At 43.0% G+C, this 27,655-nt stretch overlaps 1 protein-coding gene across 4 annotated transcripts in view; it reads right to left on the bottom strand.

The window, feature by feature from the left end:
• The window catches only part of LOC147716893 (rho GTPase-activating protein 27-like), a 163,862-nt gene that overhangs the window by 95,055 nt on the left and 41,152 nt on the right, over positions 1-27,655 (bottom strand). For 2 of the 4 annotated variants that reach the window (XM_086923784.1, XM_086923785.1), the window contains exons 5-6: positions 26,101-26,214; positions 15,926-16,012 (exon numbers count right to left, since the gene is read on the bottom strand). In XM_086923784.1, coding sequence (XP_086779910.1) covers positions 15,926-16,012; positions 26,101-26,214 — 201 coding nt within the window. The remainder of the gene's footprint in view (positions 1-15,925; positions 16,013-26,100; positions 26,215-27,655) is intronic. The other 2 variants (XM_086923786.1, XM_086923787.1) reach the window with 1 other exon arrangement.

Here is a 27,655-nt window from a genome sequence, read left to right as displayed (position 1 = left end):
ATCACAGAAGCAAAGCATAATATGGAATAAAAAGTCCTAATAAAGGTCATGAAATAGGATTGCACATTCAGATACCGGTGATGCTCCTATATGTAGTTTGGGAATCTTAATAAATGTTAGTGCATTTCCATTATTTGGGGATTTATTTATTTAGAAAAATTGTCATTATTAAGTAGTGGTTAGCTAGTAAAAATACTTTTCAGCCCATATTATATGGCCTGCAGAAAATCTCAGTGAACAAGCTCAGTTTTCATAAGACCCCATGAGCCTCCAGACTGCTGGCAGGTAAGTGGCAAGGAGTAAAAATGTAAGGCAACAAGTATATTAGACTTGAGGGACCCCCTGCATCATACAAGATATGCATGCAGACCTTTCACTAATTAGTTGTATAGAGGCAATGAATAATGGGCTACCTCCAATAACAGTTTTAGCAATAAAAAAATTCTGAAGACTACTGGTAGCATTAAACGGCTTTCAAGAAATCTCAAAGCGACAACCCTAGGTGCACATGGCTGTTCCTCTGATTTCATATTTTCTGTTTTAAGTTTGGGGTGCAAATAAATCCACTATTCCTTTCTGCCCATCTATTTGACTTTTAGTTGCCCATCATTGTCGCCCCACTTATAATTTCCAATAAATACATTCAGTGTTAGACATGCCTCAGCGTGACCTCAGCGACAGAGGAGAAATTGAAAATAAATGTGAGCCCAAGTGTCTTCTTAACACATACAGTCGTAGTAAAGCAATTCCCCCTCAAATGCTCATTAAATAAATCAGAGCAATAATGACGGCCATTATACAGGATTATGGATTATATTATTTGATGAGTTTGGTGCAAGGACAATGAAAAGGTGTAGAGCGCGCAAGTCGGCTGAATATCAAGCATAGGTAGAGCTTTGCTGTCAAAAATCAGCCAACTACAGGTTAGATTTCTGGCACATAACCAGATGTGATTAATAGTTTTCCATTACATTACAGACATATTATTAATGTATTAACAATGTCAGACTTTGGCAAGGACTGATGTAGCAGAACTCAGTTTGTCTGCAGAATCTCCATTTAATGCGCTTCCATTGACAACGGAAGAGATATTGACCAACGAGCAATAGGTATAATTTTCTACAGGTCAGGAGACTTTTTAATACTGCCAGGCTCGTTGTATAGAATTTGTTTCAGAATGGTGCCTCATTCCTTTTGGTGCTTTGTTAACCTATTCCTTTTTATCTTTAAAATAGATATGATCTCTTCCTTTAAAAAGGCGCAAAGAACCAAACGACGGAGCTTGTCTCAGGGTACCATGGGAGCAGACACATTCACTCTAGCTGAGTGATCTAGCAACGCCCTCACCGAACTCTGCTTCCCAGACATTATTCCACTGTGAACTCTGGAGACAAGAGGCATTTACACTAACGAGGAAATCAGGGCCTTTTGTATAAATTATATATGTGTAGGGAACGGCTTGTATCATCCATAAATCCATATCTACTGGCTCTGGCATTTTATTTTTTTTAGTGTGCACATGGTAACTACATGAAAATATGAGAAGAAATAAGGAAAAATATTTTTGGCTGTATTAATTTTAATTGCTAAGTTAAAAGAAAAACCCAAAGGAAAGGAGGATCATTGTAGTGTGCGCATTTCGTACCAATTTTTGTGTTTTAAGTTGTCAAAACTGCAGGTCAAACGGTAGGATTCATTTTTTTTTTCAGCAAGACATCTGTTAGCACTTTCAGTTTATTGATAGCTCCTAATCGGAAGGGCAAAAGGTTCCCTACTCAGATACATTCAAGAAAATATATTTAGTGGAACGCAGAGAAACAAAGGAACTGATATTTTGAAAGAAATCTATTTAAGGGTTATCCTTCTAGTTATGATTAACATGAAATTGAAGCACTTCTGAGTCAGAATTTCAATGTGTGACGTCCATGGGGACAATGTGACAATCAGCAAGGTTCTGATTATTGTCATACATGGTACTGAAGATGTGCGTACATGCATACACTCTAATTATAGCACAACCTTCAATAGGAATCTGAGGCAGACGCTGTTTTAATTGGGCTGGCGTAGATATATCGCCATATGTAAAACATTACAGTTGCTGTGACGTTTCAAAGACGACTGAGCAAATGTATGCACCAAAAAAGTGCACATTCTATAAACGACAATTACAGGATATCAATGACACTTAATTGGCTCATTTGACACAAAAAAATAAAACAAATTAAAATCATCGACCTTGTAAATAGGAAATGGATTTTCAAAGAAAACGCAGCACAGTTGTAAAATCACTGGAAGAGAACTTGCTGTAAAAACATGTTTACTGTACTCCATCACATAGGAATTAGTGTTATTTTATCAAAAAGCATTGTGGCCTCGATAAAGTGAAATATGCTGGACATGACAGGTTCAGTTCTTTCCAGATTTGATTCTTAGCAAATGAATAACACGTGCCTCGCCTAAGAGGGTCGTTTGTGTGGTATGTATATGTACTCAAATAGCTGGAATGCAGGGGGTACCTGGGGGGCGGTGGGCACTTTGCAAATGTGTGTGAGCTGGCACCCGTGGGTCTCAGAGACAGCAGATTTCATCTTGCACCTGCTGCACCCAGGAGAATACAATCGCAGTAAATTTCAAGGCAAACCTGAGACAGGTGCAGGGACATCCCTCCCCAGACAGCCCACGTTCAACCTAGCGCAACACTGTCAGACAGGACGGGGACAGGCGCTTAGTGGCTTTGGTATTCACCTCCTGGTCAAATTGGTTCTAATTTATGGCACGTCTAGGCTAACTAATTCTCTGCACAGAGTCAACGGAAATAAATATGTGAAGTTCAGTGAGGTCCCTGGGACACTGCACGCAAAAATGACTGCCTTTTGAAGGCACGGGTTTGCCAGATATGAGCATCGCTTTCAGACGGTGTCTAAAATGTGAGCAAACGCTCAAAGAGGACTCCAGGCCGGGCCCGTGTCTGTGCCTGGCACAGATGTGCCCAGGTACATCACACATGGGCAGTGCCCACTAATGTAGCTCAGAACACAGCTGGACCACTCTCGGGCTCTGCAGCCAATCATACATCATCTGCCATTTATCGCCACAGGTAGCAGATCGCACAACCTTGACCTCCTTTGCAGTAGCCACCAGAGCCCCTCGGTCTGGCCCGTCAACCCGCCCCTGCGTGCAGCTCATTGGCAGCACGAAATGCTTGGCCTTATTCCTGCAGCAGAGCTGCTATTAACCATGCACATTAACCAGTCCGTGGAACATAAATCTCGGCAGAGGCAGGGGCCGAATGCATCGCGTGATTGGTGCATTACTCGTGCCACCCGAATCCCGCGCGCATTAATAATGCAGATAATACAGGCAGGTATGCTCCCGGGGGCGACACCTACACAAGGACAGCAGCTCGTCCACGACTCATTTGCACTTCTGTGCAGCGCTGGGTCTGAACTTCAGGTGTGACGCATGTTTATGCAACAGCCACAGGGGCGGCGGGTTCCCTCTCCTGGCATTGTAACGGGGGAGGCCTTCCATGTTCGTTGCACGGAAAACACCGGCCATATGACCGAGCCGTAAAGATGCGAGGCGGTGAGTGACATACACATATGTAGTTACAACGTCATACTGTGCAAGGCCTCAAGGACCTGTGGACGTACTCAAACCTTCAGACTGTCGCCAGGTTCAGTCTGTCTCCAACTCCAAACGCGCCGGCCAGGCAGCCCTAGCGCCAAGCATTCCCTGCAGTTGTGTGGCGCTTGCAAAGCACATCGGTGAAGTCACGAGAGGGGAGCGCACGTGCGAATGTTAACCGGGTGAGCGCTGTAACCTTTGTACCGTTGGTTGTCTTTGACCACTGCGGACGGGTGATGCCATAATCCTCCAAAGTCTTCACAGAACTCACGCCCCCTCACCGGAGCAGGAAGGCGGGTGCCGGCAATGCCGGACCAGAATCGGGGGCGTTCCCGGCTTTCGGCTGACGTCGCGTGACGTCGGCAAAAGCCAAAGAATCTCGGGAACGCCCCCGTGTCTGGTCCGGCATTGACGGACAGGCCCGTCTTCCAATGGCTAGTCTCCATTTATGGAGCTAGCCAATGAAAGACGGAGGCCGTTCCTGTCTCCCATATAGATCTCAAGAGGTTTTTGCCTGCGCAAAAAAGATGCGCAGAGCGCATCTTTTTCGCGAGGCAAAACCTAAAAAGTGCGGCCTTTTTGCAAAAGTGCCGATTTCGCGATTATTTTGCAAATCGCGAAATCGCGAAATCCTGGAGGGTCTGCGCAATGTGACCAGAAAGCGTTACTGCAACCAGATCGCAGGAGTCGCTTTGGGGCGTTAGGAAATCTGTTCTCTTTAGGGCCGGTTGTGACCGTCTTTATACCAACAACGAGGGGCTGTGAGCATACTTCTTTATTTATTTATTTTTATTTATACAATTTTATATAGCGCAGACTTTACCCGAAGGCATCAGAGCGCTTCACAATAGGAACAGAAATGATACAAACTGAGAACATTACACGAACAACAGATTGCAAACGCATACGTTACGTTACATACGGTAAAGTGATAATTGTGAGCAAACAAGAATACATGAGGTAGTAAAAATTGTGAGAAACCAAAAATACATGAGGTAGACAAGGTAATAGTGACACTTGTGAGCATACAAAATACATGAGGTAGTAAAAATGTGAGCTACCAAAAATACATGAGGTAGTAAAAAGTGCACAGGAGGAAAAAGTGACAAGTGTGCAGGCTACAAGAGAAAATAGAGTATAATTTCCGGTATAATACTGCAATATATGTTAGACACTCAAGCACAAGAACAAACGTTACATAGGCAAAAGTGGCACGTGTGCAAGTATCAAAGGTAAAAAACATGTGAGAGGAAGCAAACCGTGTGTTACAGGGGCAAAGTGGTGAGTGCAAGTTGCAAGAGGGTACCAAACACAAGTACATGGATAATACTGCTATAAAAGGCAAACACTCTAACCACAAGAACACACTGGGAAGGCACTTCCATGGACATGAGAAGTAGAAATTTTCAGTAGTGGGAGGTCTTCCTTCAGGTAAAAGAGAGGACGTGAATTACTTTTGGAGGTGTCTCTGGAGGAGGAGAGCTTTGAGGTCCCTTTTAAAGGCCTGGGAGGAGGCGGTGGTCCGGAGCTGAGGCGGGAATGAGTTCCAGATTCTCACTGCGTTGCCTGAAAAGGATTGGGCCATCGTGCTTTCCTTCTTGAAAGTGGGAGGTTCAAGCAGTAGATTCTCGGCATTGCGTGAAGGTCTAGAACCTCCAGAGAGTTTCAGTTTATTCGCCAGGTAGCGAGGAGAAGAGGAGTGCAGGGCTTTGTGGGTGATACAAGCGGTCTTGTAGATAGCTCTAGCCTCAAAGGGAAGCCAGCGGAGGGTAGATAACATCGGTGTGATGTGATCGCTTCTTTTGGCCCCATAAATGAAACGAGCTGCTGAGTGGAAAACAGACATAAGCGGGGACAAGTGGGATTTGGGGAGGCCAGTAAGAAGAGAATTGCAGTAGTCGAGTCTGGAGAGGACCAGTGCTTGCACCAGGGTTATAAGGTCCCGCTCCGGGAAGAAGCGACGGATTCCCCATTGAAGGCGCAGTTGGTATCGAGCAGATTTTGCAATGGAATTGATGTGGGGAATTAGATTGAGTTTTTTGTCTAGTATGACACCAAGGGATTTGGCGCTGTCGACAATGATGGGTTTATTGTTTAGTAGATTCATCTGATCCATCCATGATTGAACCGGGGGAGGAGAAAGTGAAGAGGAGAAGAGGAGGAATTCAGTTTTGGAGGGATTCAGAATCAGTTGATGAGTTGACATCCAGTTTTGAATGGAGTCGAGAGTGGAGCTTAGGATGGAGAGATCGTGAGTAGAGGCAATCTTGAGGTAGAGTTGAGTGTCGTCAGCATAGAGATGATAGTGAATCCCGGATTTACTTAGGAGATTTCCCAGTGGTTCTAAATAGAGATTGAACAGTGTGGGAGCAAGTATCGAGCCTTGGGGAACACCTTGACCTACCACCACAGGAGGTGAAAGACTGTTCGCTATTTTGATCATTTGGGATCTGCCAGAAAGGAAGGATGCAAACCATTTAAGCACAGTGCCCTCCATGCCCATTCTCTGTTGAAGAATATTGAGGAGGGTGTTGTGATTGACAGTGTCAAAGGCTGCGGCAAGGTCAAAGAGAATTAGAAGACAGGACCCCCCTGAATCGAGTATCCTCAACGCGTCATCAACCACTTGCAGTAGGGCTGTTTCAGTGCTGCAGTTTTGGATGAAGCCGGACTGACAGTTGTCAAGAATATCATTGTCCTTGATATGACAGGAGAGTTGTTTTGCTACACATCTTTCTGTGATCTTCGCCAGAAAGGGAAGGTTAGTGATGGGGCGGAAGTTGTTGAGGTCATTAGCATCAGCAGTGGGTTTTTTAAGAAGAGGGGTAACCTGCCCAGTTTTGAAGGAGGCAGGAAGGGAGCCTTGCCAGAGGGAGAGGTTGATCAGAGTGGTCCAATAGGAGAGGGAATGGGTATAGAAGTCAATGGCAATGGCACTGGGGATAGGGTCAAGAGAATGGTTGGATAGCTTCGTTTCTCGTATGCACTTGAGAAGGGCATCTTCAGATATGGGGTCAAAGCTCTGCCAAATGGCTAAGGATTTGCGCTCCTCTGGAGGGGTAGGATGAGCGACCTGATCCACAAGTGATTTCACTTTTTCATCGAAGAAAATAGCAAAATCTTCTGCTCTCTTTGTAGAATCATCCATTTTGGAGGTTGGGGGAGAGCAGTTAGGCATTTTGATGAGATCGAATAGTTTTTTGGGTCTATTTTTGGCGGAGTCAAGGAGGGTTTTGAAGTGTGTCGCTTTCCCAAGGAAGATGTGCTTGTGGTACTTGGATCTTGCTGAGCGAAGCATGGCCAAATTGTCGGAGGAGGGCACTTGCCTCCATTGTTTCTCCAGGAATCTTAGCTGCTTCCTTTCCTCATCAAGGGATTTGCTGAACCAAGGTGCTGAGGGAGTGGGCCTTAACCTTTTGCTTTTGAGTGGAGCGAATTTATTAATTTCAGCTGCAAGAACTATGAGGCTTTGGGAGGTGAGTTGGTCAACATCTAGGTTCGGGTCGAGCCTTGGAAGAGATAACAGAGCTGATTCACAGAGGGGACCGACATCAATATTTTTGGCATCCCGGAACCATGAGATGGCCCTCTTGGGTTGGCCAAGAGTTATAGAGTGTGAAAGTTGAAGAGAGAATGGGATGAGGAGGTGGTCAGACCAATCTACATGAATTGGGGTAGTGGTAGAAAGCATGCCTGCTTTAGAAATGACAAGGTCCAGGATTGCACCCTTAGAATGTGTTGATTCAGTGCAGTGTTAGATAAGATCGTTTGCAGAGAGGAAAGTGGCCAGTGAGTTCACAGAGGAGTCTTGCGGTACTCCCCAGTGGAGATTGAAGTCACCCACGAAGGTCTGATTGTCACTTCGCGAGTATTGGTCGCTGATGAAGTCGGTGAGTTCATCCATAAACGAAGGGCCACTACGAGGCGGGGGGTAAATGACATGGAATCTGAGGGGTGAACGGTGTTGCAATTGAAGCTCAAGAGAAAGGCATTCAAAGGTTTTGGAGGAGCTGTTAGGAGAGGCCTTGAGTTGGAGGGTATTTCTAAAGATGACTGCAACACCTCCCCCCATGTTGCCAGTTCTGTCATTCCTAAATAAAGAGTAGCCTGTGGGTAATAGGAGATCAAATATAGAGTGAGATGTATCTTTGAACCAGGTCTCTGTGAGGAAGAGCATGTCAATATTATGAAGGGTGATGGTATCAGAGATTTCAAGTTTGTGTTTTACTGCAGATCTGCAGTTGTGAAGCATGCAGCGCAGCTCTGTCAAGACTGTTTTGGTGACGGGGGCACTAGGGCTCTGAAGGGTGATCGGGATATTGTACTTATGAGGGGGTGCTCGGGGGGGTTTAGGTGGATGCTTTGTTCTGACACAGGTGATGATCTGAATGGTGTCGATAGTGGGGTTGCTAGGGTATGCCGGTTGAGGAGGGGTGGCGTTCAAGGGCTTGAGTGAGTTAACAGAGTTTTCCGGCGATAGGTTAAGCTTGGCTGTACTGGGGTGAGGGGGCGCGGTGCATCTCGTGGGAAGTTGGGAAGGAGTAGCGGTGCAAGAAGGGGTGACAATCTTAGAGCATAAAAGTGAAATGGCAGCTGTAAGCTGGGAGATGGAGGTTATAAGAGAGCCTAGCGTGTTTTCCAGTGAGAATGAGGCAGAGCACCGAAGGTTGGGTTGGGGAAGGTTGGGTGGCTCTATTGAAACAAGGGGGGGTGGAGTGGGTGGTGGCAGGCAGGGAGAGGTGGCAGGATAGGAGGTAATTTGGGGTGTGGGGTTCATAAGTGGGGAAGGGTGGTGGGTGAGAGCGGGAGTTTGTGATACGGAGGTTAAGGGAGAGTTGCCTATGTTGGTGTTGCAAGAGGGAGAGGAATTAAGGACAAATTTAGGGGGAGAGGGGTGCGGAACACGGCGGTTGGGTAGAATGAGAGGGGAGGCCTGTGTGGAGTCATGAGAATATAGGAGGTTTGGGAGGAAAAGAGGTGCGGTGGTTGTGGAGGACCTGTCAGCTAGGAGAGGTGGCTGTGAGGGAACGGGCATCTGGCAGAGTGAGGGGGGTTGGGAGAAAGGGAAGTTGAAGAGAGGAAGTGGTTCTGCTGGGCCCGAGGGAGGGAAGTGGAAGGGGTTACTGGGTGGGGAAGGGGAGTAGTGCAGCATTACTGGAGGAGTAGGAGGGAGGAGAGATATGCAGTGGGATTGAGGAGAAGACGGGGTGAATAACGAGGGGAGGAGGGGGTAGGGAGGAGGGATGGAAGGGATGAGGGGAGCATAAGGAAGGTACACTGGGGAGAGGGACGGAGGAGTGGTGGGCTAAAAAGGGGGGTGATGGGAAGGAATATGGGGGAGGAGAAGAGATTGGAGAAACGGGATGGTGCAGATGGGACGAGGAGCGTATTGGCTTGTGGTAAGGCTGAAGTGATGTGTGAAGGGATATACTGTGAGGGGGGAGGAATAGGAGGGGAGGTCACAAGGGAGGGGGAGGGAAGGGGGCCGACCTGTGCTTCTCGAGGGAGCAGCCAATTGGAGTGAGGTGGGGTCTGCGGAGGAGAAAGGGAGTAATGGGTGGAGCTGGAAGGAGAGTCATGGGGAAATCCGATTGCAGAGGAGGGGAGTAGGGAGGGGAAGAGGAAGAGGCAGTCAAAGAGCGAGAGGCAGTTGTCTTTGCCTTGGATCAGGACAGTACCGTTGTTATAGAGTGAGATAGTGAGGTTACCTTTGAAGCAAGCAAAGGGGGAAATTTTTTGTTTTTTCCCATGGGGGATAGAGGAGGAGGAGGTGACGTTGAGGGAATAGTAAAAACTGTTGGACCAGGATGGGATATCATGAGTGAAGAAAATGAAATCATTTTTTAGCCTCCCAAAACGACTATTGTAAAATTGATCAACAAAAAGGGAATCTGGGAAACGTTCAATAGTGTTATGTTTCCATCGTTTAGTTGCAGCTTTAGACAGGCTGGGAGGATAAATGATTTTGTAGCAATTAGTTCCAGCCTTAACTCGAGGGGTGGCAATGATGGTAAAAAGTGGCGAAGGAGTGTGGGGGGGATACGAGGAAGGTGTTACTGGGAAAGCGGTGGAGAAGAGAAATAGAAGGGCATAAAGGGAGCACATAGTCCGGACATTAAGGTGAGGATATCAGAGCTAATGTGCCGTTTGGGACTAGCAGAGCCTAGGTGTGCAAACCAGCCTCAACATCTTAAGACTATCAGTAGAGGTGCTCAGGGCAGGGTGCGGAGATCATACTACATGAAAAGCAATTTCTAACACCAACAAATATCTACTGGCCTGGCGCCCTACAAGTCTTGCAGACTCCTTGTCCAACTGGCCATTTCGGATGGGGACTCACATGCCCTAAAACCATGGTGTCAATGGTGCTGTCTCTGCAGTAGGATTCCATCTTAATCAGATCTGACCCCAAGGAAAAGTAACTAAAACTGGGTGCAGAAGGGCTAATAGCTGCACAGCTGAACGATGCTGAACACTTCTACGATGTGTATAGCTGTGCTGTGTCCTCGATGACCTTCCTCACCCCGAGAAATGGTCCCGCGACGCTGCCAGCCCACTGCCCGCTGGCGGCATAGCCCTGTTCTAAGGACGCCTTGGCCATTTTATGAGTTGTGATGATGTCAGCAGTTAAACTGGACAACGAGGAAAAGGCTGGCTTTAGCACCCTCAAGTTTTGTCCCTCTACTTTCCATGCAAATAAAAAACACGCGCACCTAAAAGGGCGAGGATTTGTCAGTGGCACCTTTCAGTAACTATAGAAGGATGAAGAGCAGAGGAGAAAATCTGACCCCTGGGGTCGGAAAGAAGGTCATCGGTGTATTTACACCAAGCTTGGAGGATAGCGCATGACTGGGAGGGAGGGACGATAGGGCAGCTGGAATGCTGGTTTACCTTCTTCATTACCCCTCCTCTCCCTGGAGTCTAGGCAAGGCATCTGCAGTTTATCACCACAAGTGAAAGATCCAGTCCGGTTGGGCGGGGCCAAAAGGAGACATGGCAGTAACAAGGAGGGACTAAGAAGCCTCAACATACTAACCTGTCCATGGGTTATTATTAGGCAATCAGTGGACAGTCTGCGCTTCCTTCGACACAAACCAACACAATACAAAGCAAAGCAACATGAAAGCAGCAGAGCAAGAGTTGAACATGCAGCGTATTGTCCCGAATGTACTAACCGGTCCGTGGTCCCCTGACACACTGGTGAGTGCTGACGCATAGAGTCAAAAAGACGGCAGCAAGGGGTAGTTAAAAGCCGCACCACCTAGTTATATACAAGTCACAAATAAGTTGCCCACCTCCCTGGTCCACGCAAATAGACCACACAACTACAGTACATTTACAATGCAGCCAACAACGATGTGGCTTAAGGTTTATGGCAGGTCATTTTGAATGGCGCCGTACGGAGGTTGGAAATGAAGTGCTGACCGCGCACTGTTTCGCACATTAGGAGTGTCAACTATCATAGTGAACACAAGAAATCAGAACTTGAATTGCACTACACATTTGGGAGACTTAATATGTCGTTTTAGAGTAACTTTGCACTTTTGAGGAGTGTAGAAGACACATTGAAGTTTTTTCTATGAGGATAATTGCAATCATGGAATAATAATGTACCAGCTAGAAGTATTTGACAAAAAGATCCTGGAACGTCAGTAACCATCAAAAGATTGGAGCGTATTTACTGCCCTGTGGAAGCCCTATTTAGGACAAAACGCGTTGGCTGCATTGCTGGCTGCATTATTCCATTATCGTACGCCATACGTTGTCCAAGAACTCATTAAAGGATCATAGTCAATACCATCAAAGAGTCCGGATGAATTCATCTGTGCATTCTAAAATATTTATGTAGCCTCTTTGTGCTTTTTTAAGAGTACTGGCGCATATCACTCAATCTTACTGCCTCTGTGTCTCTCTTGCTTTGTCTCCCCATGAGCCTCTATCTCCCTCTTTGTCTCATGACTTGCCCCATTCTAATTAACACGTAGCGTATTGCCCTGAATGTACTAACTTGTCTGTGGCTTATTATTAAACAATCGTTAGACAGTCGGCGCTTCCTTCGCCACAAATCAACACAACACAAACATGCACAGCGACATGAAAGCAGAAAAGCAAAAATTTAACACGCAGCATATTGCCCCGAACGTACTAAACTCTCCGGGGCTTAGTGTTAGCCAATCGGAGGACATTTGGCACTTCCTTTGCCACGCATCAACACAACACGAACACCTGAAAGCAGCTTCACTTAAATGAAGAGTTGCCTACAACCAATAATAATAAAGAAAACCGTGTAAAGCGGCAAAAATGTATGCTCTGCATAGACACAACACGAACACGTGAAAGCTCTTACTGCCTCTGTCTCTCTCGCTCTGTCTCCCCGTGAGCCTCTACCTCTCTCTTTGTCGCATGGCTTGATAAACAATCGGCGCTTCCTTCGCCACAAATCAACATAACACGAACATGCACAGCGACGTGAAAGCAGAAAAGCAAAAATTGAACACGCTGTGTATTGCCCCGAAAGTGCTAACCTCTCCTGTGAAAGCAGAAGAGCAACAATTGAACACGCAGTGTATTGCCCCAAATGGTTAACCTCTCTTTGGCTTAATAATAGACAATCGGACGACATTCGGCGGTTCCTTTGCCACACATCAACACAACACGAACACCTGAAAGCAGCTTCACTTAAATGAAAAGTTGCCTACAACCAATAATAATAATAATGAAAACAGTGTAACGCGGCGAAAATGTATGCTATGCATAGATATGAAACCCGATTCACTTTAATGAAAAAAGTGCCTGCACCAACTAATAAAGTCAATAATGTACCGCCGCAAGTACACTGTGCAGTCTGGATGGGCCGGGCTAAAATTAGACGAGGCGGTAACAAGGAGGAACTAAGAAGCCTTCTGTACAATCCAAAACCAGCGTTTAGCATGGATGACGCATGACGCAAGCCAATGAAATTCAGGGACGGGGCTTAAACACTATTTCTGAAATCTTACAGATTGCAATAAGCCTCGCAGAGCAAGGAGCGCAAGCACACTCCAGCACTAGGTCTGCAAGACCTAAAAACTGCTGCTAATGGCCAAGACTGCGAGGTGTGACATTTATTTATTTATTTATTTAAAGTGTATCTAGGTTGCAATATGCTGTTATAAGACACATTGATTGAGGTGGGATGGAAAGCGTAAGGTTTTCAGTTCTTTGCAAAAAAATAAGTGGTTAGTGGTACTTAGAATTACAAGAAGGAGGTCATCCCAGAGGGCAGCAGCACTACAGAAAAGGAAGGGCCACCCAAGGCATGTATGTTTAAAGCCAGGGATATGCAAAAAGCCTTGGAGGCAGGAAGGAGAGTGCATGAAGGAACATAGGGAGTGTATTTAGCATGAAGGCAAAGGAGACATGGCATTATGCCCAATCCATAGTGCTTAATATATATATATATATATATATATATATTCGTTTTGATGAGCATCCTGTTAAGCGTAGTAAACTGGAAAGAGACAGAATTAACTTTCTAGAGCAGAAGCAAATGCACTGCCTTGTTCTCAACCACCTGCAGGCTGTCGAGTAACTATTTAGGAAAGCCCAGATATAAGAACATTCGATCATCAAGGCGACAGGCCATGCTAGGTCATCATCGTGCATAGCCTTTACATTGCAGGAAGGTGGTGGTCTTTCCGAGGGTTCGTAGGAAAAGTAATAAGCGGATGCCACTTTTGTTATTTTGTATCTGTTTTACATACAGAAGGCCTGCCTGGATTCTTGAGGGTCAGCATTCTCTGCCAACCATCCAGTAGTATTAGCCTTTGTCATGCATTCCTCAATCCTCAGGTGTGCCTGCTGCAGCCAGCCACCGTGTGGAGCCCACTAAATATCTAAGCTCTGCATCAGGATGTGGGACAACACAGACGTCTGCCAAGAAGCGAAATAGTAATAAAATAAAAAGAGGAGAAAAAAACCTGAAGCTCAGAAGTATCCGTTTGTGTGTAACAATTTCTTTTGAGGCAGAAACACTGGCAATTAAATACTATAGCTAAAGTAATAGCAAACAATATAAATAATACATTTCAATAACCTCAAATAACAAAGTGCGCTCACACTGGTAAATTAAAATAGTTAATACAAAAAGAAGAGAAATGACACAGTCCAAACTACAAAGCAAAGCTAAGGTAAATAAAGCAAACTGCCATATTATGCTCATGTAGATGAAACAATAGCATACAGTAAAATTCCCATTGTGAATTTTACTGATGGCGTATATCTGACCAAATAAACTGAAGTAAAAATAACACAAATTTAAATCACGAGTGCTGAGTCCTTTATAGGATGGTGAAAGGACCCCTTGGAGGAACTTCTCCTGGAGCATGACTCAGGAACGGAAAGGACCACATCTTAAAGCAATCTTCGTCTCAGAATCTTCAGGAATGAGTTTCAGGCCAGAGACAATATACATTGGTGTCTTACTTTAACCTCACTGCTGACAACATAATGCAGAATGATTCTCAGGTTGCGATAACATCAATGCCTAAGGTGCTTTCATTATCTCATTTGGGCAGACTGCAGAGAAAAGCAATATAGATGTATAGAGGAGCATGCAGGGATGTCTTAAGAATTTTGGGTCAATTGCATTTTGGGGGTCCCTGTTTGGAACAGCTTTGAACGTATGATTCAATGTCAGCACTTTCACGACCTCTTTGGCCAGGTCGCAGACAGTGTACAGGCACACTCCTCCAAATTCTAAATGTATTTACAACTAATATTCAGAGATAGTGACCTATGCTTTCAATGGTGTAACACAGTAGCAGCTCACTAATGTTACTGCATTACACATAATCTTTCTGACACCCTTCCATTTCTCAAATGTGATGTCCTATTGTCATCTAAAAGAAACTTTGTTTTTTAACAGATGTTGCATGAAACAAACATTTCTGAAAAATGTCTGCAATAGACTCTCACACATCACCCACATTTGAAGTAATTTAAAGGGAAACAGTATTTACAAGAATCTATTTAGGAATTATTGAAGGTTATCAGGGCAAGACTCTCGGTAGAACACAGCTGGATCTATCAGGGCCCTCCCTGATTGGCTGGGGCCAAGGGGCAAAATCGACTTTGCCCATACCTTAAAACAAGCATGCCCTGGTGCTAAGTAGACTTGCACAAGAGAATATATCCACCTACGGCTAGAACCATAGAGGTTGGTGTGTGTTAGTGACAGATAAATCAGAACAACAATTCGAGCAATTAGATATGTTTCTTACCTAAATGAGACAATATAGCTTTGGGATTGAACAACACAAGAAACACCGTCCGTTTTAGATCTCCTTAGCTTGTAGTCTTTGTCCATGCTTATTATTAGAGCACGTTTCTATCATGACATGCTCTTTCTAGTTATCGCCATGCATCTGAATTCACTGTTCCTTAATTCCTAAAGAAACTGTTTTGAAACCGCTTTCAAATACATAGACCGGTTATAAAAGCTTTTTATCAGATCATGAATTTATGAATGAAATGAGAAAAGATCAAAAATATAATGAACTTTCAGAGACATTCAAGTTAGTTTCTAATTTTGGTGGGGAAGCACATATTGAGAATTCTAGTAGTCCAGGTCCGAGAGACAGAGGGCCTGGTATAGAGTTTGGTGGACAGGGTACTTTATCACAAATGTGAAGGAATATGCTGCCTGACAAATCCTCGCTACCACTAGTAATCGTATAAAGATGGTCGGACATAAGTATACCATCAATGGCGTTGCCATTGGTTCAGCTGACAGAACACCTCGACCATATTTAGTGAGACTCTCACTTGTGCTCAAAAAAGAAGTTACAGAAGGTAAACACTCCTCAGTCTTCTGTTCTCTGCATTACCTTTTTTTGGCCTATAGATGAAATATCCCACTATTCCTCTTATCTGATTACTGTGTCCTTTGAGCTTCGCTTTGATCACTACTTTTACATACCTTCAAATAACTAAAGACCTTCTATTGTGGTGATAGCGATTACCAGATAGAACTTTGGAGGTGATCATGAAGCATCTTCAGACGTTCATCAGCATATATATATCAGGTTAGTAATTTGCATTGAATATACTCCAGGTTAAAAATCCTTTACCACACCCAATGAATGCCTGTTGTAAATGTCATACGCAAGCAAGGTTCACCATCACCCATGCACCCCGTGCTCCAGATAAAACAGCACTACCACCAGCATATAGGATAGTGTCCATATCACCAAACCGTGCCCGTGAATGAGCAAGAAAGCATAACAAGAGACAAGTGCAGGAAGTCTTTACTACTAACATGATGGTGCAGGCTCTCCAATACCATCCCCTGCTCATGGTCTCCAGTGAAATCCAAGGCATTCCTCCTGCTTGGAGCATCAATACCCTTAGGAAATAAAACATACTTCAGATAATAAGAAGCTACAGTTAAAGTCAGGCTTCCAATAATTCAAAATAATGAGATAATTCATCCTTGCAGACAACCACAGGCACATTTATTGAAGACATTGCAAATGGGGTCTCTAGGTCAGTTAACAGGAATCAGATGGACATGACAGAAGTGGTACTTCAGGTAAACAGCTTAGTCCAAGGCTTGTGCACAATGATAGTCCAGACATTCTAAGGCCAAACTTTAACTGTGCTTTACACAAGAAAGCATACACATGAATGGGATGAAACAAGAATAAAATAGCAATTCCAACTCCAAAGGCGAATAAGGAATACAAAACCTATTTACTCCATTTGTACTACATGCATACACTGTTTTGGGGTTTAGTTTACACTATTCCTGTTGCTTTTCGACCCACAAACGCATTCTCCTATATTGTGTTATACCCTTGAAGACTATCAGTTACTATGGTAATTATACATAACAATGTCTTCGGACAGTCTCATTTCAGAGACTGGCGCCTGTAGGATTCAGTTTTCGTTCTTCTTCTTCTCCTCTAAAACATTGTTTGACTCTTGTATCTACCAACCATTATTGGTGTTGTGCGGTCACTATCACCCACTCTGTTTACAAATACTAATAATGCTGTAAGTCTTAAATCTATTGCTGCCGGTTCTGCCATGCTGCTTATCTCTTACCACATCCAAATATTCCAAACTCTTAACCAATTCCACAATCCAATTCATTATCACTTGTCATCTATGCGCCTTGAAAATTCACAGTTATAAATTCATAACTCAGACTGACTCACTCTCTTACAATGAAATAAATGTAGGATTGTGGGATGTTGTAGAGGAGTGTTGCATTCTTTTTAATATGAAAAACATTTTGCAAGATTGTGACAACGTGCGACCATTCTGGAGCTGGTAGCTGAGAAGGGTATCTAAGGTCTCTAGTTCAATTGTTAAATTATCCTCTGACAAACAAATTCTCCATGTACATTTTCATAAAGCTGGGCTCGAGTTGAAAATGGCCTCCAACCAATCTTCTGTTAGGTACACATGTTCATTTTGAGTGAAGAGGGAGGCTACAGTGCCCTACGAAAGGGCGAGGATCCATGGAAAGAAGTGAAGATCTTACATGAATTAGATATGTTGCCTATTGGTATTTTACTTAGGACTGCTACATGCATGGAAACACCGCCACCCACGCTGGCCTCAAAAAAGAGCTCATTGGGATTGGCTTCATTCTGTATATCTGACGCATGCTCTCAAAACCAAGGTCTCATCAGAATATCTCAAATAAAATGCTAGTTATGGTTTTCAGCACTATCTGGAACTCACAAAAGGTATGTGTTCACTATACTTTTAATTTAGATTCCTTCAGTTACAATGTAAACATGAGCACGAAACACAGAGTACATGTAGCATGATGACAGATACTGAGAAGCATATTCTCCTTTTGACAGCCTATTTGAAGAATGAACACGAATTATCCAATGGGATCATTCCAATTTGTGTTTTCTTCAATCAAAGGTAAACAAAGAACTCTCTAGAGTTCCTCCTTTTGTTGAGCATTGCAATAAGAGTTTTTATACGTTGACAGCTGCAGGTACAGTGTTTCAAATTACACTACAAAAAGGAAATACCTTCTGAACACATTCCCCTCTATTCTTTTCAATGCAGACCACAAAATAACCAACAACAGTATTGAGCTAACTACTTTAAATATACACTTCCCTCTTTGAAAAAAAGCATCTGTTTTCATCCATTGTAAACCAAACTAGAAGATACCATGTATATTGATCCAGCAGTGTAACATTTACAAACTTCCTGGATCTTAAAACCCCTTGACAGCATCCCAAGATCACAATAAATTGGTATCCATAACTATCCCCAGGCTGGTAGATATATACTATCTTCCTACACTGCCCGCAGACTATGGTCGATGATCTGCATACAATGCTGGTGCCCCAGGCTGTTTCCAGCTTTAAGACTGTGCACTTGAAATCCTGTACAGCAGCTCTGAACCCAACCCAAAAGCTGTTGCCATCTACTTACATAATGGAAACAAGCAAAATATCCTTGCCGTCTGACTACCAGCAAATGTGTCTCACACCTCAGGACAACACTGAGGCAGCCACAATTCAGGACCTTTCAAATCGCAGCCAGCAGAAGTGATGCTGGAACAATTCTCACAGTGGGGGTGCTGCCATTAATGATGCATCATTGACGTCATAGAGATAGTGGAAAATCCAAGCATCATACAAAAAATAAGTGTGAGAAATGTGTCATTCCAATTCGGCAGGAGAGTGGAAAGGCTGTAGTTTGTAACCAGTGGGGCATTTTGGATCACCGGTGAGTTAGCGCAGTGTAATTTACAGAAAGCAAATTTTCTGTTGAAATTGGCACTAAATTTTCATAGACATGCAGTTTTACTGATAAAAGTGGCGCAGTGAACTCCCTGCTTTAATAGCTTAAATCGGGGATGACGCTGGGCACCCGGGCTGGTGAACGCGCTCCCTCTACAACTTTAAATATTTATGGACCTCATGTGTGTGTAGGTTTACAGAGAAATGCTCATAAATAACATACTGAAGGATTATTATGAGAGAGGGTGTGTACTTTGGCTGAATAGAGAAAGACAACGATGTAAAGAGTACGTGAGAGAGGAGGGTATCTTGTAGCTGAATAAAAGATGTTTATTGTTAACCAACTCAATGGCACTCATTGCAAGGAAGTGTAAAAGTAAAGATTAGGAAAAAAAAGTTGAGCAGAAGCAAAGGGGAAAGAAAGCAAGGGAGGGCGAAGGAAGGGTGAAAGAAGGGAAGGAAGTAAACATGAAAAGATAGGAGGGAAAAAGGGTGTAAGGAAGGAAGGCGAATGAATGGCTGGCAGGGTCAAAGGATGGGCAGAATGCAGGGATAAAAGGATAGATGGAATAGTTAAAGGAAGAATAAAGGACAAGTGAACGGATGGAGGGAAGTGTGGAAAGACTGATAAGCGAACGTCTGAGTGGATGGGAGAAAGGACAGATAGGTGAAAAGATAAAGGAAGAAACAGAAAAAGGATTTATGTGTGGAGAAATGGGTAGATACTTGGCTAGATTGGTAGTTGAAACAATGTATATGTGATAGGTGAAGAGGAAAATGGATGGATGGATAGATAGATGATAGAGTAAGAGCATGGATGGCTGGTTGGAAGGAGGAAGAAAAAGTGAATGGAACTTTCTAAGGAGGTTTGGGTTCGCTGGATTTGCGTGCTCAGTGTGACTAGAGGAATGGTTCAAAGTGGGGGTCATTTTAGTTCTTCGGCTACTCCCTTGCTGGTAAAAATATATAGCGCACAACAATATGTGGAAATTCAGTTTAGCTAATGTTTATTATTTTCACCAACTAAAGTGTCTTGATTTGTTCCTACTAAAATCTTTGTTTCCATCACACTACAGAAATACAAAACAATGTGCTTAAGCTGTACTTACCTTATTGAGGATATATGCTGAAATATGTATATAGCTCAATTACAGTTACTTAACAGCCATTCCTTTCAGTTACTGTACCCCAGCAAGATTGTCAACTAGGTCACTTTTACAAAATCCTCCCAATTTGCTGTCAGAGAAATAAAAGTAAACAGTTGTTTCTAAATAAGCAGAAATTTGTCAGAAGACATAGCCTGACATTTGACCTTTGTCTTTGAAAGTGCAGCATATGTGAGGTAATAAAAACAAAATCCCAGAGAATAAACTTGAATTCACAGATTGAGATATGTGACCAGTCTAAGAATGGAACTAATGGAGTAAGCAGATAAATACCTAAAAAGACAGCTACTCAGGAAGTACAAGTATTTTCCATTTCCCCTTTCACCTGCAGAAAAAACTTCAAGCTGCACTAAACTAGCACACTCCTAAATTTACTGGCCCAAAACCTCTGATGAAGGTTGGGCATCCATTCATACTGCTCCATCAGTAAATTCTAACAGCAAGTTAACAAAGGTTGAAACTTCTAATACCTTCCGAGCTCTCGAGATCATTGATCTCTTTTCCTATGGCATTGGGTCATAAAATTTTAGAGTTACTACGCAACTATCTGAAACTACATTCTCTTTCTTCAGCAGAAATAAAGCGTACGACCTATCCAAAGCACAAGTAGAATTTGGGTGTAACTTGATTCCTTTAAAGGACTATGAAAAGTTATACAACAATGGTTTTGATGTTGGAGAAATACACTATAAATCTCCTTTAGTCCAGAGTTTAGGTCAAGGACATGATAGGGAAGCTAGTTTCTCATCCTCTTTTAATCATATAAATGATAATGTGTACAATAGTAGCTTTATTGATACACTCACAACACATATTGGCCAAGGATGAAGACAAATAAGAAATCAAAACCAGACAATAACAGATGATAAAATGCTGAAGTCTCTTGGTTCTGGCTTTCAAGTAATCTGAATGAAAATAAATTGAAAAATGCTTCTAAACTTCCTTTTTCACAACAACCTGGAGCTAATGTCCTGGAATCTACTGGGGTTGGAACTAGACCAGCTTAATCAATTGCTAACATTTTCCATCTCTTAATTATTTATCTTCAAGAGACCTGGTCCACAGTAAAATGTAACTGGGAGAACCTCTATGCAATTGGCGTTCCTGGAAAGAGGGTTAGGAAAGGCAAAGCTAGGGGTGGTCTTATTATCCTACACTCTGTCGAGTTCCAGTCGGACTTTGAAATAATACCACTTTCCTGTGGCAATATCCAGTGAATATCCCGCCCACTGAAATATAAAACCCATTGGATAAAATCTGAATTATTTTTTTGATGGACGGGATATCTATCACTGTTGTGAAGGAGTAACTTGTCTGCCAAGATCTACATCAGGTGCTAAATTACCTAAATCAAGTGCTCACTTCGTAGATATTTTACTTTTACTTAGTATCTAGGTTTCTCCTGGATTACAATACAATTCTCTGGTAATTGAGACCTTTGAATTAATAGATCTTGCAATGCGAAAATTTCAAATGCTGCACTAATGGCCCATACAAATAAGGAACAATGATGGAGCCTAGAACATTCCCAATTCAGTATTTCCACCTAAGTTAACACCAGACAAACGAGGAAAATGGTTTATGATTTGCTGCACTGCATACATGGTGTGATTTTAAATGGGAGAGTAAATAGGGATGTCCTAACATTTAGTAGGGGGTCTCTGGTTGGTCTATCATTGATTTAATTATGTTAAGCTATGGCTTGTTTAATAAACTATTGATACTCCAAACTGAGTTTGCTCAAGGTAGTGACCACGAAATATTAAATGTAAAGCTTAAATTGTATTTACAGCAAATGTCTTCTTGGTTGCTAACTGAAGGAAATGGCTCGCCACCATAGCTTCAAACCAAAGTCAAATTATTTGGAATTCCATAAATACCATCACATTGAATACCTTAGCTAACTCCTTTTGGGCCCAAAGCACACCAGAAGGAGGACATCCCATTCAAATATTTGAAGACAAACTCTCAGATGCTGTAAAAGAGATTCAGAGTGTGTCCAAACCTCTAAAGAAATAGCTATTCCCCACTAAAGATCACAAAGACGCAGAACTTTCACGTAAACTATATAAGCTTATTCAACAACAGTCTATTGAATTTTCAGTCTCTAGGGGCAAAGAAATTAAAGTCCTATGCAAGAAAAGGAGAAATATTAATTTAGCACTCAACAAAAAAAATAGATGATCAAAACTGGTTGAATCTTCAACAAGCAGCCCAACCAACAGAAAAACCACAAAATGTTCTGGCAGGTTATTGCAAACTTTGCAGGCAGAAGGAAAAGTTCCACGGCAATACCCATTCCTTCGTCGGATGGATTGTCTATTTCGATCTATTGAGATATACACAAGGAAAGCAAGCTCTTCTGCAGAAATAGGATTCCAATACAAGTAACCCAGAAGTTTGGAAACACTCCTCACCCCTCTGTTCTCTTTACGTTATGCTTCTGAGCAAATTCCATATTCATGGACAGGTAGCATAGTAGTTCCCTTTTATAAAAGTGTTCTTTCCTCTCGCTATGATTATCGCCAATTGGTCCTTCTGGACCATCTTAAGGAAGGGGCATATCCAGTGGGAGTGATTCCACTTGTCCACGTGAGCTTTAGACCCAAACTCTTAGTGACTGATAACAATGTAATAGTCCAAACTCATATTGACGAATATATGGTGTGTCTACATTGCAAGTGTTATATTCAGTGTTTGTTGACTGTTTGAAAGACTGACCTTCAAACTGGAATGGCATGGGAGCAAACAAACGATGGATTTATGCCCAGATCTATGTACAGGGGTGAATCTATGACATTGTTCTGCATTCTGTCCATCAATTGTCCTTTTTGCACTGGACTTGGAGAAGGCATTCGAGAAGGTAAGTTGGGAATTTTTAAAGAAAGTAATGTTAAAGTTTGGGATGAGGAGTAATGGATCCGTATGGCCAAGGCATTCTACAACTACGCCGTGCACTAAAAGGAATATGCTCGGCAGATGTAACACACAGGGCACCAGCTAATTACAGGAACAACCCATAAAATGTCACTGTTTGTTGAATTGTTGTACATCATGGATTCAGTTCACTCAATTCCACATCTTGTGTCAGAGTTAGACGATTAGAGCAAAAACACAGAAATAAAATTAATTCTAACAAATCAGAATAACTGCCAGTGCAGACATGCCATGAGGTGGAACAAAAATAGAGGGAGATGATACAGTTTAAGATGAATTTCTACACCAAATACCTAGGCATTTACCTTACTAAAACATTGGAGATCTTGTACAAAGTTAACATCCCAGCCCTCATTGAGGAAATAGAAAAAGAAATCTTGTGCAGATAAACCTCCTGTTATATAGTTCATGGATAAGAAGGAACAACACCCTGAAAATGTCAATGGTTCCAAAACAGCATTATGTGGCCTGGTCTTCCCTATTAGGGTTGCCAATGAGACCATAGAGTGTACTCAGAAAGCCATTCTGACACTTCTGTGGCAGGGGAAACTGACAAGGATATCGATAATACTGAAGATGAGCTTTCCAGTCATAAGAACCTAATACACCATTGCACAACTCAGTCATGAGGAATGGTTTCAAAGATTTCAGCACACACTAGGTTCAAATGGATCAGTGGAAGGCAGATAATTTTGGACTTTATTGTGTCTATCCCCTACTTCTAAGCCAGAAAAAGTGTATGCAAGTCATATAACGAGGACTTTGCTACACATATGGGACACCTTGGCCACAGGGTACCATTTCACAACATATCCATCACCATACCCCGTAAATCATAAGTCAGAGTTTACAACTGCATGAAGGGAAAATTATTTTGGGCCCCAGCAAGAAGGGTATTGCAGATTTCCGACTGGTCTGTATGAAAATAGAGAGGTTAGGACATTGGAAAGTTGATAAAATACATTAAAGGTAGTCAAAATTGATCAATTCAGATATCAGCAAGCGAGGCACTGGGCAACCTTCACCCCACTCAAGGAAACATTTTTTTTTTAAAGTCAACAAGAGAGCTGACAGTTTGGGAAATTTGCCAATAAATACACCAAAGGATACATAAGACTGTCGCAAAAGTATATATATAAACCTATTGGCTCCAGCCTATTACCCACTCGCCGCCCTTCCGCCTTCCTGCCTGCCCTCCCACCTCCCAGGACTACTTATCAGAGTCGCTGGGTGGCCGTGCCAAAGCCTCACCAAAGGCAAGCCCCTCTGAGCCCACCCACACCCAGTGCCAGGAACCCAGGCTCTTCTACCCCACGAAAATATACTGCCGCTGACTTCCGAGCCCTGGAATCTGGACAAACCAACAAACGCTGCTGCTGAACATTCCTGTGCACCACCAGAGGACTGTTCTCCTGCTGATACTCCCGCCTTACTTTCAGTACTGAAGCAACCAATGACAGCAGTGACCGAGACCACCACAACACAACTCCAGAGCATCCTACTCTATGCATGGGCACTTGGTAAACATGCCACAGAGGTTTGGGACATGATCTCCTCCTTCACCCCGGTCATCATCTACCTCAAAGAAACTTGGCTAAACTCCACCTCCACACTAGACATCGCCGCTGCCATCCCTGATGGTTACAAGATAACACACCAAGACTGAAACAAAAAGCACAGAGGTAGAAAAGCCATAATCTACAGGGAAACCATCTACTGCACGTCATCCCCTGATGACCAAACACTGGTAATATAACACCTCAACTTCCATGTCCACATAGACAGAAAAAGCACCATCAGAGGCACCCTCGCCTACAGACCCCCGGGACCACGCCCAGCTTCTGCAACGCCTTCTTGGAACTTATCACCCTGCTCGCAATCAACTCTGAGCACTACATCTTCCTAGGGGACCTCCGGTTCCACCTTGATGACCACCAGCGATGAAAACTCCACCGACATCCTGTCAAGCATGAGCAACATCTGCCTCAAGCAACTTGTCACTGAACCTAGCCACATTGCAGCACACACGCTCGACCCCATGTTCACCTCCAGTGACCGAGTCAGGGACATCCACATCACACCACTCACCTAGTTCGACCACCACAGCGTATATTTCACCATCTCAGGACCCACCCACACTGGCACTGTGCCCCCCAAATCCACTCAAAGAGACTGGAAAAAGGTATCAGAAGACCAATGGAACAACACTCCCTGCTCTCACATCCCTGACCCTACACACAACCTTGAACAAGCAACAAAGAATCTCTCCCAGTGGATCACATAATGAGCCAACGCCACCACCCCACCTGGGCAAAGATAGCCAAGATCGCACCATCTCTCCCGCAATTCAGGAGAGAACTCAAGACCTGGATGTTTGAATGATCAAACCTCCACACAGCAGCAAACCCCTACAGAGCCTCGAGGCCCTCGTAGTGATTTGCCACGCTCCATAAATGTTTGATTGATTGATTGATTGGACAACATGAGGCCCAAAAAAACTGTAATATGTGGAGAAATGGAATAATACACTGCTGACAGAAATATCTGGAAAAAGAATAATGGATTACTGGAGCGACAACTGGATTTAACAAATCGATTCTGTTTAGAGAGGCCAGACTGAATGATTTTTTGGCATTTAACTCCAGGTAAACTAAGTAACTGGTTTAAAGAAATGAGAAATATTTTCTGGAGAACTCAGGTGGGAGGGGAGACTGCATTCAGGTATGGTGGTCTTGCCCAGTTCTGACAATGTACTGAAAGAAAGCCCTGGCAGCTAATATGGAAATGTTGGGATTCCTGTCCTGATCCCTTCGGACCCTTGGCTGATGGCGCTAGGATGAAACCGACAAACAGAATGTACAGAAAAATGAGTGGGCCCTGGTGACACAGCTGCTGATTGCTGTCAAGATTATAACAGAGAGAATTACATTGGCGCCAACTATAAATATGTGGTACAACTATAAATGCGAAAACTGCATTGAAGTGTCTATCAAGGAACTTGATCAAAGACAAAGATTATTTTTTGATATAGCAACCGGTATTACATTATATGGGCAATGAAAATAGAGAGATAATGTGTCGACAAGACTACAAGCACTACAATTATCACAACGAGTATGTACTGTTATAATTGAGAAAGCAACACAGACACTTGTTGACTGCATGCTGGCCTTGATCTGTTCGGAGTTCTGCTAACTCTTTGGCTAAATGTATGCTACACAATGCCCCATGCACCTATTCTATATTACTACATATCACCATACATCCAAACCTTTATACAAACCCACATTGAGCCTGCATGTCATGTTTTTTATTGAAATAAAAAAGAAGCACTTCAGAAATGGTAACAACAGTTTTAGAAAATAAAACTGTCAATTGGGTTGCTGTTTGAAAAGCAATTTCTTGTGGGATAATCAGTTTCTCTGATTTTAGCTTGAATTTGTCAGAAATCCAGCCCAGTTTCTAAAACAGGATCAAAAAAGCAGACAGTTTGCGGGGGTACTTCCCAGAGAACTGTATTTTTTACTTAAGTACACCACATGGTTTAAGGAATAATTGAAAATACATTAAAATTGAGAAACACTGGCTCCCCCGGACAGCATGGCACTTACCTCATCACTTCTTGGAATTATGAAGGCTGGATTGTTCATGTTCCAGCTAGAAAACCTGAAGCCTTCTGTATCAGATTGAATGCTTGCTCGCGGGGACGAGAGAGAGGGCGGTCTCTGCAGAAGGACCACAGGAAACAATCAAACACTCACTGTGCCCAACAATAAACCATTTTTAAGATAAATACTGGTACTTTCCATGCAATTCATTATTAAGCATGTGCAAAGTTTCAAACTTTCTCTCACAAACCTCAAGTAACGCTTATGAATACTACAATTACTACCAGCGGGTATTGGACGTTTTCTGGATGTGGATTTCCAGGTTAAAAATCAGACATGCAAGCACCTTTAGTCTTTTTTTTCTAGATAAATCTATCTGGGTTCAAAGTTTTGAGGAGTATGGTTTTGTGGGGAACGTGTAAAAATGGTATTCATTTTCAGCGTCAATTAGCAGTTGAAAGGGAATATTGTAAGTCTGAAGGAAAATAATGCTCAAGGACACAAAGATAGGAAAGCACTTTGTGAGCTATGCCTAGGGCAATAATCAGCCAACTCTTTTTCTTATTTAGCAGCACTATTCTGGGTTATTTTGTCAGAAAAAACATAACATTGCTACATTTTATGTAATGTATTGCAGAAATTGGGTTATTAAGTTGGATAGGAGGAACCGTTACCAACTCAAAAAATACAATCCGGTTAGGCCAAAGCACAGTTCACAGATAATTTTTGCTCTCCACCTTCCAGCTATGATACAATCAGGAGGCAATCACCAGATAAGTGTACGTTAGGTTCACGCAGTACCAAAAAATTTAAAAGTCAAGAAAACACAATAAAAAATGTTTTAATAAAAACATTTTTGACTGTGCACTGGGACACTGTTAACCACGTCCTAATGCATGTGTCTGTCCCCTAAAACATGTTGAAATTGGCTACACAGCTGATTGTCATTTTTTACCTAACTGTGAGTCCCTAATGTAGGGTGCAAAGTGTACCCAGGGCCTGTAAATTAAAGGTCACTTATGGACTGCTGCACATATGACACACTAACGTGACAATGAAAAACTTGCCTTCAGGCCTACCACTAGCAACTTGGCGGTGTAGGTTTAAACTGTAAATTTGACTGTTGAAAATAACCCCTTTTGTCAGGTCGAAAGCCCTCCTTTGTAATTAGGTTACCCTCTTAGTAGGCCTAAAATGCCCATAAGGCAGGGTGCACAGCATTTAAAAGTAGGACATGTAAAAGTGTAATGTTAAACATGCCCTTACAGTGGCAATACCCTAAAAGAAATGTTCACTGTAGGAAGGTTAGCTGTTCCATAGGAAAGCAATGGGATACATTAATAAAAAATGACAATGTCATCTTCGCCTACAAACCAGATAGAAAGTTTATTCTTTTACATTTCAAAATATTTATTTCAAATAAGATTTTTTTAAAGTCACCCTTAACCTGCCTAAAGGGCTCTAGAAGCCCATTTGCAGGTGCTTCCAATGGTCACTCAGACGCTGAATAGCTCGTTCCTGAGGTATGAATTGGCTTCCAGAGCAGAGATCAGGGGTT

Source organism: Lissotriton vulgaris, chromosome 5 (assembly GCF_964263255.1).
Source record: "Lissotriton vulgaris chromosome 5, aLisVul1.2, whole genome shotgun sequence".
NCBI lineage: Eukaryota > Metazoa > Chordata > Amphibia > Caudata > Salamandridae > Lissotriton > Lissotriton vulgaris.
This window is presented reverse-complemented; position numbering and strand designations above follow the sequence as displayed.